At 30.7% G+C, this 13,681-nt stretch overlaps 1 protein-coding gene across 1 annotated transcript; it reads left to right on the top strand.

Annotated features, from left to right (window-relative positions):
* Positions 1-10,081: 10,081 nt before the first annotated feature.
* LOC141674755 (receptor-like protein 6) lies at positions 10,082-12,866 on the top strand. Its single transcript, XM_074481454.1, has 5 exons — positions 10,082-10,302; positions 10,497-10,741; positions 10,898-11,608; positions 11,706-12,265; positions 12,297-12,866. Exons 1-5 carry the CDS (start codon positions 10,082-10,084, stop codon positions 12,825-12,827), a joined length of 2,268 nt encoding a protein of 755 aa, XP_074337555.1. The 3' UTR covers positions 12,828-12,866.
* Positions 12,867-13,681: the final 815 nt, after the last annotated feature.

The following is a 13,681-nucleotide window of genomic DNA, read 5'->3' as shown; positions in this document are numbered from 1 at the left end:
AATATAAGTTATTTATTTCGTATAACCTTAGTGATATCTAAACATGTATTTGATAATGTGATTTTTTACATGCCAATCACTTCTCTTGTAGTACATTTTGAAAGCGTACGGTAACGATTCAAGTCCCATTCAAGTCTCTGGGATTGTCAAGAAATTTGATGTCAATAGACAATGGTTTGAATGAAAAAGACTTGTTTGTACAAGTTCTTACAAATGATTTTCGCCAAAACCGTTGTCTTATATTTTGTAAAAAAAGTTGATGTCATGACACAATGGTTTCCTAAAAAAGGCTTGTTTGTACACTTTCGTACAATGGTTTAATTTTAAAACTGTTGTCTTATATTTTAGAAAATCATTCTTCCAAATTTTAAACCCCCATTAAATTAATAAAAAACGAAATATTCAACTGGATCGACATTAAATGGCTCGTTTCACTTTTCTTTACTCAAACGGTGTCTCTATGTAATATTGTAAACTTAACAAGTCCCGAATCATTCATATGTATAGTTATCAACTATATTTCGAAAGTAATGACGGGATCTACGTACCTATATGATTATGATACAACATATTATAACGAAAAAATATAAGCTATTTATTTCGTATAACCTTAGTGATATTTAAACATGTGTTTGATAATGTGAGTTTTTACATGCCAATCACTTCTCTTGTAGCACATTTTGAAAGCGTACGGTAACGATTCAAGTCTCATTCAAGTCTCTGGGATTGTCAAGAAATTTGATGTCAATAGACAATGGTTTGAACGAAAAAGACTTGTTTGTACAAGTTCTTACAATGGATTTTCCCCCAAACCGTTGTCTTATATTTTGTCAAAAAGGTTGATGTCATGACACAATGGTTTCTAAAAAAGGCTTGTTTGTACACTTTCGTACAATGGTTTAATTTTAAAACTGTTGTCTTATATTTTATAAAATCATTCTTCCAAATTTTAAACCCCTATATCAAATTAAATTAATAAAAAACGAAATATTCAACTGGATCGACATTAAATGGCTCGTTTCACTTTTCTTTACTCAAACGGTGTCTCTATGTATTATTGTAAACTTAACAAGTCCCGAATCATTCATATGTATAGTTATCAACTATATTTCGAAAGTAATGACGGGATCTACGTACGTATATAATTACGATACAACATATTATAACGAAAAAATATAAGTTATTTATTTCGTATAACCTTAGTGATATTTAAACATGTGTTTGATAATGTTAGTTTTTACATGCCAATCACTTCTCTTGTAGCACATTTTGGAAGCATACGATAAGGATTCAAGTCACATTCAAGTCTTTGGGATTGTCAAGAAATTTGATGTCAATAGAGAATGGTTTGAACGAAAAAGACTTGTTTGTATAGGTTCTTACAAAGGATTTTCGCCAAAACCGTTGTCTTATATTTTGTCAAAAAGGTTGATGTCATGACACAATGGTTTCCTAAAAAAGGCTTGTTTGTACACTTTCGTACAATGGTTTAATTTTAAAACTGTTGTCTTATATTTTAGAAAATCATTCTTCCAAATTTTAAACCCCTATATTGAATTAAATTAACAAAAAATGAAATATTCAACCGGATCGACATTAAATGGCTCGTTTCACTTTTCTTTACTCATATGGTGTCTCTATGTAATATTGTAAACTTAACAAGTCCCGAATCATTCATATGTATAGATATCAACTATATTTCGAAAGTAATGATGGGATCTACGTACCTATATGATTACGATACAACATATTATAACGAAAAAATATAAGTTATTTATTTCGTATAACCTTAGTGATATCTAAACATGTATTTGATAATGTGATTTTTTACATGCCAATCACTTCTCTTGTAGTACATTTTGAAAGCGTACGGTAACGATTCAAGTCCCATTCAAGTCTCTGGGATTGTCAAGAAATTTGATGTCAATAGACAATGGTTTGAATGAAAAAGACTTGTTTGTACAAGTTCTTACAAATGATTTTCGCCAAAACCGTTGTCTTATATTTTGTAAAAAAAGTTGATGTCATGACACAATGGTTTCCTAAAAAAGGCTTGTTTGTACACTTTCGTACAATGGTTTAATTTTAAAACTGTTGTCTTATATTTTAGAAAATCATTCTTCCAAATTTTAAACCCCCATTAAATTAATAAAAAACGAAATATTCAACTGGATCGACATTAAATGGCTCGTTTCACTTTTCTTTACTCAAACGGTGTCTCTATGTAATATTGTAAACTTAACAAGTCCCGAATCATTCATATGTATAGTTATCAACTATATTTCGAAAGTAATGACGGGATCTACGTACCTATATGATTATGATACAACATATTATAACGAAAAAATATAAGCTATTTATTTCGTATAACCTTAGTGATATTTAAACATGTGTTTGATAATGTGAGTTTTTACATGCCAATCACTTCTCTTGTAGCACATTTTGAAAGCGTACGGTAACGATTCAAGTCTCATTCAAGTCTCTGGGATTGTCAAGAAATTTGATGTCAATAGACAATGGTTTGAACGAAAAAGACTTGTTTGTACAAGTTCTTACAATGGATTTTCCCCCAAACCGTTGTCTTATATTTTGTCAAAAAGGTTGATGTCATGACACAATGGTTTCTAAAAAAGGCTTGTTTGTACACTTTCGTACAATGGTTTAATTTTAAAACTGTTGTCTTATATTTTATAAAATCATTCTTCCAAATTTTAAACCCCTATATCAAATTAAATTAATAAAAAACGAAATATTCAACTGGATCGACATTAAATGGCTCGTTTCACTTTTCTTTACTCAAACGGTGTCTCTATGTAATATTGTAAACTTAACAAGTCCCGAATCATTCATATGTATAGTTATCAACTATATTTCGAAAGTAATGACGGGATCTACGTACGTATATAATTACGATACAACATATTATAACGAAAAAATATAAGTTATTTATTTCGTATAACCTTAGTGATATTTAAACATGTGTTTGATAATGTTAGTTTTTACATGCCAATCACTTCTCTTGTAGCACATTTTGGAAGCATACGATAAGGATTCAAGTCACATTCAAGTCTTCGGGATTGTCAAGAAATTTGATGTCAATAGACAATGGTTTGAACGAAAAAGACTTGTTTGTATAGGTTCTTACAAAGGATTTTCGCCAAAACCGTTGTCTTATATTTTGTCAAAAAGGTTGATGTCATGACACAATGGTTTCCTAAAAAAGGCTTGTTTGTACACTTTCGTACAATGGTATAATTTTAAAACTGTTGTCTTATATTTTAGAAAATCATTCTTCCAAATTTTAAACCCCTATATTGAATTAAATTAACAAAAAATGAAATATTCAACCGGATCGACATTAAATGGCTCGTTTCACTTTTCTTTACTCATATGGTGTCTCTATGTAATATTGTAAACTTAACAAGTCCCGAATCATTCATATGTATAGATATCAACTATATTTCGAAAGTAATGATGGGATCTACGTACCTATATGATTACGATACAACATATTATAACGAAAAAATATAAGTTATTTATTTCGTATAACCTTAGTGATATCTAAACATGTATTTGATAATGTGATTTTTTACATGCCAATCACTTCTCTTGTAGTACATTTTGAAAGCGTAGGGTAACGATTCAAGTCCCATTCAAGTCTCTGGGATTGTCAAGAAATTTGATGTCAATAGACAATGGTTTGAATGAAAAAGACTTGTTTGTACAAGTTCTTACAAATGATTTTCGCCAAAACCGTTGTCTTATATTTTGTAAAAAAAGTTGATGTCATGACACAATGGTTTCCTAAAAAAGGCTTGTTTGTACACTTTCGTACAATGGTTTAATTTTAAAACTGTTGTCTTATATTTTAGAAAATCATTCTTCCAAATTTTAAACCCCTATTAAATTAATAAAAAACGAAATATTCAACTGGATCGACATTAAATGGCTCGTTTCACTTTTCTTTACTCAAACGGTGTCTCTATGTAATATTGTAAACTTAACAAGTCCCGAATCATTCATATGTATAGTTATCAACTATATTTCGAAAGTAATGACGGGATCTACGTACCTATATGATTACGATACAACATATTATAACGAAAAAATATAAGCTATTTATTTCGTATAACCTTAGTGATATTTAAACATGTGTTTGATAATGTGAGTTTTTACATGCCAATCACTTCTCTTGTAGCACATTTTGAAAGCGTACGGTAACGATTCAAGTCTCATTCAAGTCTCTGGGATTGTCAAGAAATTTGATGTCAATAGACAATGGTTTGAACGAAAAAGACTTGTTTGTACAAGTTCTTACAATGGATTTTCCCCCAAACCGTTGTCTTATATTTTGTCGAAAAGGTTGATGTCATGACACAATGGTTTCTAAAAAAGGCTTGTTTGTACACTTTCGTACAATGGTTTAATTTTAAAACTGTTGTCTTATATTTTATAAAATCATTCTTCCAAATTTTAAACCCCTATATCAAATTAAATTGAGAAAAAATGAAATATTCAACTGGATCGACATTAAATGGCTCATTTCACTTTTCTTTACTAATACGAGGTCTCTATGTAATATTGTAAACTTAACAAGTCCTGAATCCTTCATATGCATAGTTATCGACTATATTTCGAAAGTAATGACGCGATCTACGTACGTATATGATTACGATACAACATATTATAACGAAAAAATATAAGTTATTCATTTCGTATAACCTTAGTGATATTTAAACATGTGTTTGATAATGTGAGTTTTTACATACCAATCCTTTCTCTTGTAGCACATTTTGAAAGCGTACGGTAATGATTCAAAATTGTATTACATAATGAAAATTAACAAAATTGTAAAAATATTAAAACAAGTAAAATAATGAAAGTGCATAAATTAACTGTATTACATAATGAAAATTAACAAAATTGTAAAATAATAAAACAAGTAAATATATGATATAAATTATCATAAAATCGTCATTCTAGGTTCTAGCTTTTCTAAGCATATTTACTATTAATAATTTAATAATCAAAATTTTCTCGCAAACGATTAAATTTCAGAAATTGAAAATTTAAATAAAAAATGATATATGTAACTTTTAATCTGTATGTACAGCTATTTAAATTTGTATAAATCCATTTTTTATTTATTTTATATTTAAAACATAATTATTATTTGAATGATCGAGCAAGTGAGAAAAAAAGTTAGCTAGTATACATAGTTAAATTAATAATTTTAATGAAATCAATTAAATTTGGTACTTAAATGGGGAGTTTATCTTGTTAGAAGAGTAAGGATGACACTAATAATAATTTTTGATATAAATATTTATTTATATTAATATGATTTTTTAAATTATTATTTTTAGAATATATTTGACTTATTCAAGAAAGCAATAAGTATTACGTACGTGTATAATATACTATATCTCACATATTTTTCTTTTCATTTACATTTTTTAACATTAAAAACTATAATTCTATTTTTTTACTTTTTTATTTTATTGTAACTACATATACACCTACGTTAAAAAAAATGTGCCCTAGGATGATTGAGGACCCTGTTCCGTCGAACACCTCGCACACCCTCATGCACGGCTCTGGAAAGGAACAAAAAGAGCTCATCGAAAACTTCACTTTTCATTTGGTAGACAACGAGAACAACATATTTCACATTAAATTTTCACACCACAAGTCAATCAATAACTTACAATCTACAAGACGAGAAAGATGTTTTAGGGTAAACATGTTACTCTATATTTTACTAAACATAAAAAACTCATAAAATTACGAGTTTAATCCACTAAAACTAAATTACCAGCAACAACAAAAATATGAATATTGGACATCAAATTATCCAATTAATCCATCTCTATAATCAACAAAATTCACCATAAAATACATAAATACATGCATATATATATATATACATAGCCGATGATAAAAATCAGAACTCTGGGAAAGTTAGTAAGCAAAAGTGAAGGGAGGGGAGGAAAATGATACTAATTCATAGCTTCTTGTGCACCTTATTGATTTCAATAAGAATGTCTTCTTGTTATTACATTAATCGATCAACGAGAGAGACATATAGAGAGAGACAGAGACAGAGAGAGACCTAGATGAGATCGAGAGTGAGTATGAGAGAGAAAGAGAACGCGATGAGTGAAGAGAGAGATGAGATAATGGGCCGTGTTATTTAAACATAAAATTGTAAAAAAATGATTTTATTTTTCAATTAATAGTATATTTGCAATAACTATTACATGTTTGTATATTTGCAAATAAATACCCCAAAATTGGTTTTCTTGAAAATTTCCCTATTTTTTACCCAAGTTTTCGGTGAAATTTGACTTAATTTTCGTAAAATACTCGAGATTTAACCTGAGCTAAAAAGATTATACAATGAAACAAGCTGAAATAAAATTAAAATCAAATGATAATTATCCATTATTTAAAAAATTTAAATAAGCAAATTTTATATCTTAAAATTTTAATCAAATAAAATTTAGAAAAATTATATACTATAAAAAATATTTCGTATATCGCACAAGGTGTAAGGTTGTACAAATTAAAAAAAAATATAGAAATAAAATGAATGGACTCTCATCGAAAATGAAGAATGAAAACTTGAAAATTAGGTTTTGTAACTTTCTGTTTTTTACTCAAAAATGATTATATCAGTGATTGTTTAATTTGTCTCAAGTGAATAGATGAACGGGCTCAAAATTTAAACGAGGCTTTAAAGTGGTTGCACAAACATACACTAAACATACACTATGTAAGACTTCACATCATTTACTTAGAAATAGATCTTTTTAAGTTAATTACTAACCTAAAACCTGTGCGATTTACGAATCCCACAGGAAGAGGATTTATGATTATGTCTCCTGAGTCAGAGTTTGTCGCTTAAATGGGGTTTACCTTGTTTCACGTGGTTTGCAGGCTATTACGTGAACCTGTAGGATTTACCTAGTGCGCACCCAAAGCGGCTGCAGATTACTTACGAAAAAACCGCGTGCGATGTATAAATTATTTTTATATTACATAGTTTTTTTTTTGAATTTAATTTGAAGTAAAAATTTAAGTTATGAAACTTATATATTTTAAATTTTAATAATATGATTTGATAATATTTATTAATATACACAAAAGATGTATAAGTTAGTGATACTACAGTTTAAAAAATAATATAATGATTAAAATTTCTATTATTATTGATTTTTATAGGTATGTTTATGAAATATTATTACATTTAATTAAAAGGTAAATTTTAGCTGAGATCAATAGTATACGAATTGTCATTAGTATGTTAACCGACCAAATCCAACTAACCATATTCAGATTTATGTTAGTTTAATATATTTAAATACGAATCAATGGTAAAATTTCATATCTCAATGGAAAAAAAGTATGCTACCTTGCGGCCCGTTATATAAACCAAATCCATCTAATTATACTAACGATTTTGTTTAATTTTTTTTAGCCAAGGGTAATTATTATTTTATTTTAGACCGAATGGATAATGTGTATTATTTTATTGTAGTTTGATGACATTATCTCGACCCCACGAATTTTTTTTCAAATTTTTATTTTGTTATAGTCCCGTCCAATAATATAATATTTTTAGCGGGATCAATACTATTTATTACTTTATTTTACCCCAATTCTTTAAATCCAACTAACTATATTTATTCTTTAAACTTCAATAATATTTTTTTGAAAGTGGACAGTTATATTGAAAGGGAAGGAGTATCATTTTTCTTAAATTCCATACTCAACCCAAATATAAACATTTGGGAGGAAAGGAGAGATCGTAACATTAATCATTCCTCGAAACCTTCGAGATTCTCCGGTGATTTTTGTTCCAAATCCCCAACGGACGCACCATGCCCTGAAGGACACGTTTTACCCATAAACTTTGAATTATGTGCCGCACGTGCAACCTACATATGTCTTAAGTTCTTTTTTCCCGTACTAAGCGCATCTCCAACAGTTTTTTAGTTCATTTATTAAATTTAATATAAAATATTGAATCTTAGTAACTTTGAAGACATCAATAGCTATTCTCAACTCCAACAATATTCCATATATTCATTCCTTATACAATATTTAATCATTAAAAAGTAACATTATTACATAAAGTAAAGAAAGAGAAAGTGTTTCTTTCAAATATATATTATAAAATAAAAGTTAGAAGAGGAGAGATGTTAGCTAAAGATAAGGAATGGGAAGAAGATCTTAGTGGATCTTAGTGATTTAAGGAATCAATCAGATACTGTTCGAGTAATTTTTTTCTTCATGTTCCTTATATTTGACATTGGGTGTGTTTGGTATTGCTGTTGAAGACAGCAACAACAGCTTTTCGCTGAAAATCAGTTGAAAGACTGTTTGGTAAAATTTAAAAGTTGTTTTTCAGAAAAGTGTTTTTGGCCTAAAAGTTGCTGTTAGAAAAAGTAAGCCCCCCATACTTTTAGAAAAAGCTGCTTTTCAGCTGTTGCGGGAAGCAGATGTTGATTTCACCATCAAACCTTACAAAAATATCATTATTTTTAATTTTTAACATCGGAACATATACGTATCAAAAAAATTACCAAACAGTCATCTGTTTTTTACAGCAGCACTTTTTGAAACAACACATCAATTTTTAACAGCAATCTCAAACAGAGCCTTTAAGACTCTAAAGAGCTAAGCTGTTGGAGTTGCTATAAAAGGCGTGTTTGGGAACAAAATATAAGTTACTTATTGACTTATAAGCGTGTAACTTCTTATCGACTAGTGTTTGTCGACCCAACTTATAAGTTAGATTTTCAACTTATAAGCTAATAAGTTGAATGTTAGTAACAACGTACTTTTTATTAACTTATTTTGATTTTTCGCCTTTTTATTGACTTAAGTTTCAAAAAATATATTTTTAAATGTTAATCTAATCTAAAATCCACGAATTAAGATAATTATATTTAAAAATTATTTATTTTGATTAATTTAAGTAAAAAAGAATTCTGACATATAAGTAATATTATCCAAACAATGTAACTTATAAGTTATAAGTGTTATCTACTTATCACTTGTAAATCACTTATTCATTTTAAGTCATAAGTTACTTATTTTAAGATTTTCCAAAAATGTACTTAATTACGAACTGGATAAATTACTTATTTTAAAATTTTACAAAAGTGCACTTAATTACCAACTGGTAACCCAGGCCAAAGGTAGAGAGAGCTCAATTATTTAATTATCCCTTAGATCATTGCACTAATCCTAATAGTAATATTGAGTGCGAGTTCAAATAGTGGCTTCCAAATTTATCTTAAAATTAAGCATATTATAAAAACATATTTTCTTAGTTTATCACCTGCCTCATTTTTAAGATGCTATCAAGTATGCCATATTTTATTTATTTTAGTTAAAAATTATTTTCCTCCCTTTTTACACATCTTTCTATTTTCATCATTTAATTTCACTGCTCGTCATAGTTTATATTATTATTTTAATAATAATACACAAATACAAGTTATATCGCATGAGTTTATATATAAAAAAATTCTCTTAAATCACTGTAACATTATATTTTATTATATTATAAGACATTTTTTAGAACATTGTTGTAATCCATTTCATATTTGGAAGTTACTCTCTTTGTTGAGTAGTATAAGTTACGAGACTGAGATTTTACAAACATTATAATGCTCTTTTTTAAAATATACTTTTATAAATTATTTTATTTATTTTTTTCTTCTAATAAAATTTTAATATTCAAAATTTTATAAAAAAGAAAATTTTAAAAAAATTATATAAATATACTCCCTCTGTCCGTATCACATACTAACAAAAAAATGAAGTTTCCTGCTCACAATTCAGTTTTGCATCTTCCTGTTTTATTGTTTTGTGTGATAATTACATTAAAGGGCTGTTGAAAATCAATAATGCAGGGCACACTTCACAGCTTCACCTCATGGGGTCATTATCTTTGTATACAGTTTCCATACTGCATCCTCTCTTTCTGCTATTCATTTTTCATTCTAGATCAGTAGTTAGCACAAAATCAAATCCTTCTATGCAGCCACTTTGCCATGTAGAGGAGAGAATGGCCTTGTTGCAGTTCAAACAAGGCTTCGAAATCTCGAAAACAGCCTCTCATGCGCCTTCTGCTTATGCTAAGATCCTATCCTGGAAACTCCAAGGAAACACAAGCAAAGATTGCTGCTCGTGGGAAGGAGTGTACTGCGACCAACAAACAGGCCATGTTGATAGTCTTGATCTTAGTAGCAGTTTTCTCTATGGTTCCATCGACTCCGAAAGCAGCCTGTTTAGCCTTATCCACCTTCGCAGCTAAAATCTTGCTGACAACCATTTTAATTACTCCTTGATTCCATCTAAAATAGGTTCTCTTTCGAGACTTGCACGTCTTAATCTCTCATTTTCTGTGTTTTCTGGCCACATTCCTTCAGAAATCTTGAAATTGTCCAACTTGACCTCTCTTGATCTATCCTTTAATGTAGGTTTCCCTTCCAGGAAAATCTTTTGAAACTCGAGACACGTAATTTTAGAAGCCTTGTTGGAAACTTGACAAACTTGATACAACTTAACCTCAGTATGGTGAACATTACATCTATGGTACCTGCTTCGCTAAACAACTTATTCTTTCTGTCATCTCTCGGGCTCAGAGGGTGTGGTTTATATGGTGAAATTCCGGTTGGCATCTTCCTGCTACCAAACATACAAGTTCTTGATGTTGGGAGAAACCGTAAACTCAGCCGTCATTTGCCTGAAAATTTTGATTCTACTCTAAAGCTTGAGGAATTAAGGCTTTACTACACAGATGTCTCCTGCAAGCTACCAGACTCCATAAGAGAACTCAAATCTTGAAGGATTCTAAATATCAACAACTGCCTTTTTTCAGGTTCTATTCCGGCCACACTTACTACACTGGACTTGAGCAGAAATTATTTTTCTGGCAAGGTTCCATCACTTGCAATCATGTCACAACTCTCTTATCTGTCACTTGCTCATAATAATTTCACTAACAATATACCAGCATCCTTTGCAAATCTTACCAGTCTAACTTATTTAGATCTTAATCATAATAGGTTTTCAGGGATTGTTCCATCTTGGTTTATGAACCTAACTCGTTTAACACATCTTGACCTTTCTTACAATCCGTGGAAGGGATCAGTTCCAACATCATTGTCACAGCTTGAAAATCTTGATTATCTTAATCTTTTTCATGCTAATCTCAGTGGAATTGTGGAATTAGATATATTTCTTAGCTTAAAAAAACTAACTACTCTCAAACTTTCGCAGAACTATTTTTCTGTAGTAGAAAATAACAAAACCAATATTACTCTTCCACAATTCAAGTACTTGGCATTAAGTGGATGCAAAATGATGAAGTTTCCACATTTCCTTCAGTTTCAAGATGAACTAGAGGATCTGTTCCTTGATGATAATCGAATTCAAGGCCTCATACCAGAATGGATTTGGAACAAAAGTAAAGAAATTATGGATTCAGTATGGCTTGGAGGGAACCATCTAACAGGATTTGAGCATAATCCAGGTGTTTTGCCATGGACTCGTTTACGTTTATTGGCCCTTTGGAATAACATGATGGAAGGTTCACTCACAGTTCCCCCGGCATCAACTCTAGCTTATTTTGCATCAGGAAATAGAATGACAGGGGAAATCTCGCCTTTGATCTGCAATGTGAAATCCCTCATGCATTGTGTTAGAACTGAGTGACAGCAACTTCGTTGGCAAGATTCCTTCATGTCTAGGAAACTTCAGCAATGACTTGATGATACTTGATCTAAAAAGGAACAACTTTGAAGGAAGCATACCTGAAATGAGTTCAAGACTTAAGAAGGTGGATTTAAGAATAAATCAATTCCAGGGAAAACTACCAAGATCATTAGCAAACTGCATTGTGCTTGAAGTTCTTAATCTGGGAGAGAATCAAATAGAAGATTCATTTCCTTTGTGGCTTGGAACTCTTCCAGAACTGCAGGTCCTAATAGTGCGATCCAACCTGTTCCATGGTACAATAGAGAATTATACCACCAATTCAGAGTTTCCAAAGTTGCGAATCATCGACCTCTACAACAATTCTTTTGCAGGAGATTTGCCACTTGAACACTTCCAGAATTGTGATGCCATGAAATTTAAGGTAGACAAGCTGGAATATATGAAATACCATAATCATGCCATTAATTGGGGGTTGGATACTCTCTCAAGACTACGATATTACAATCACAAACAAAGGTACCACGTTATCGTATGAGTAGGTCTCTAGCCTGATTACATTTGTTGATCTCTCCAGCAACAAATTCACTGGAAAAATTCCGAACTCCATAGAAAGCTTTAAGAATCTTCACTCCCTCAATCTTTCAAACAATTTTCTCAGGGGTTCTATCCCAACAGTCACAGGAAACCTCACTGCTCTAGAGTCATTTGATATTTCCAAAAACAATCTCACAGGTAAAATTCCTCCACAGTTAGCAGGTCTGGGATTCCTTGCAATATTCGACATGTCTTTTAACCATCTTACTGGACCCATACCACAAGGGAAACAGTTTAACTTATTTCAGAACGACTCGTACAAAGGAAACATGGCATTATGTGGATCACCTCTATCCAAAAAGTGTGGAGAACCGCCAACACCTTCACCACCATTAAGGTCAGAAAAAGAGGATGATTCTGATTCATTCTTGAATGTGGTTGATGTGATCATTGTGTCAATTGGATTTGGAAGTGGGCTAATAGTTGGAATTATATACGGGAGGAAGCTAGCAACTGTTGGAATTCATGCACTTGCTGATACTTTCTCTCATTCATAGTATCTATTAATTATATATTCATGCATCTAGTAATTAAGTGATTCATGTATCTGATCTTTAGAATGTCCTATAGTATCTATATAAAGGATGTTCTACATCATTTGTAAAAAAAAATTCAATATAAGGAATCATATTCAGAATATATAAAAAGTGTTCTTCTATCTGTTCTTCTTAGAGCTCTGCTGTAGCAACTCACTTAGATTCCTACAAATTGGTATCAGAGCAGGGTTCGTTTCTAATCTGGGATCGAAACTAGAAGTGATTACATGGCGTCAAATTCAGATTCTCAGTCATCTCTCATTCCTATCTTTGATGGTGATGATTATGACTACTGGAAGATAAAAATCAGAACTGTTCTAAGGGCAGAAGGCTTGTGGAATATTGTGGAGAAAGGGTTTGCAAAACCTGAAGATGATGCAGACTTATCTGAAGCGGAACTTAAGAAACTGGAATCATCACGTCGCCAGGATGCAAGGGCGCTGAGCAAACTTCAGATGGGAGTCACAAAACCAATCTTTACAAGAATATCAACAGCTTCAACAGCAAAAGAAGCATGGGAAATTCTTGAAGGTGAATTCCATGGAGATGAAAAGGTACGAAGTATAAATCTCCAATCCCTTAAAAAAGATTTTCAGAATTTAAGAATGAAGGATTCTGAGAATATACAAAGTTATCATGCTCGTGTGATGGAGATTGTGAATCAAATGAAAACCTATGGAGATAATATTTCTGATCAACATGTTGTGGAGAAAATCTTGATCAGTTTGACAGACAAATATGAATATATTGTTGCTGTTATTGAGGAAACAAAAGATCTCACAAAGTTGTCAATAAAAGAATTGATGGGCTCTCTT

Source organism: Apium graveolens, chromosome 7 (assembly GCF_009905375.1).
Source record: "Apium graveolens cultivar Ventura chromosome 7, ASM990537v1, whole genome shotgun sequence".
In the NCBI taxonomy this organism is placed as follows: domain Eukaryota; kingdom Viridiplantae; phylum Streptophyta; class Magnoliopsida; order Apiales; family Apiaceae; genus Apium; species Apium graveolens.
This window is presented reverse-complemented; position numbering and strand designations above follow the sequence as displayed.

What these genes read in the sequence shown, in the direction of transcription:
- LOC141674755 (XM_074481454.1), top strand. Translation starts at nt 10,082, where the DNA reads ATGGCCTTGTTGCAGTTCAAACAAGGCTTCGAAATCTCGAAAACAGCC. An exon ending in ATCGACTCCGAAAGCAGCCT is followed by an intron (nt 10,303 to 10,496) that starts GTTTAGCCTTAT and finishes CCTTTAATGTAG; the next exon opens with GTTTCCCTTCCAGGAAAATC. An exon ending in TCTTGATGTTGGGAGAAACC is followed by an intron (nt 10,742 to 10,897) that starts GTAAACTCAGCC and finishes GCCTTTTTTCAG; the next exon opens with GTTCTATTCCGGCCACACTT.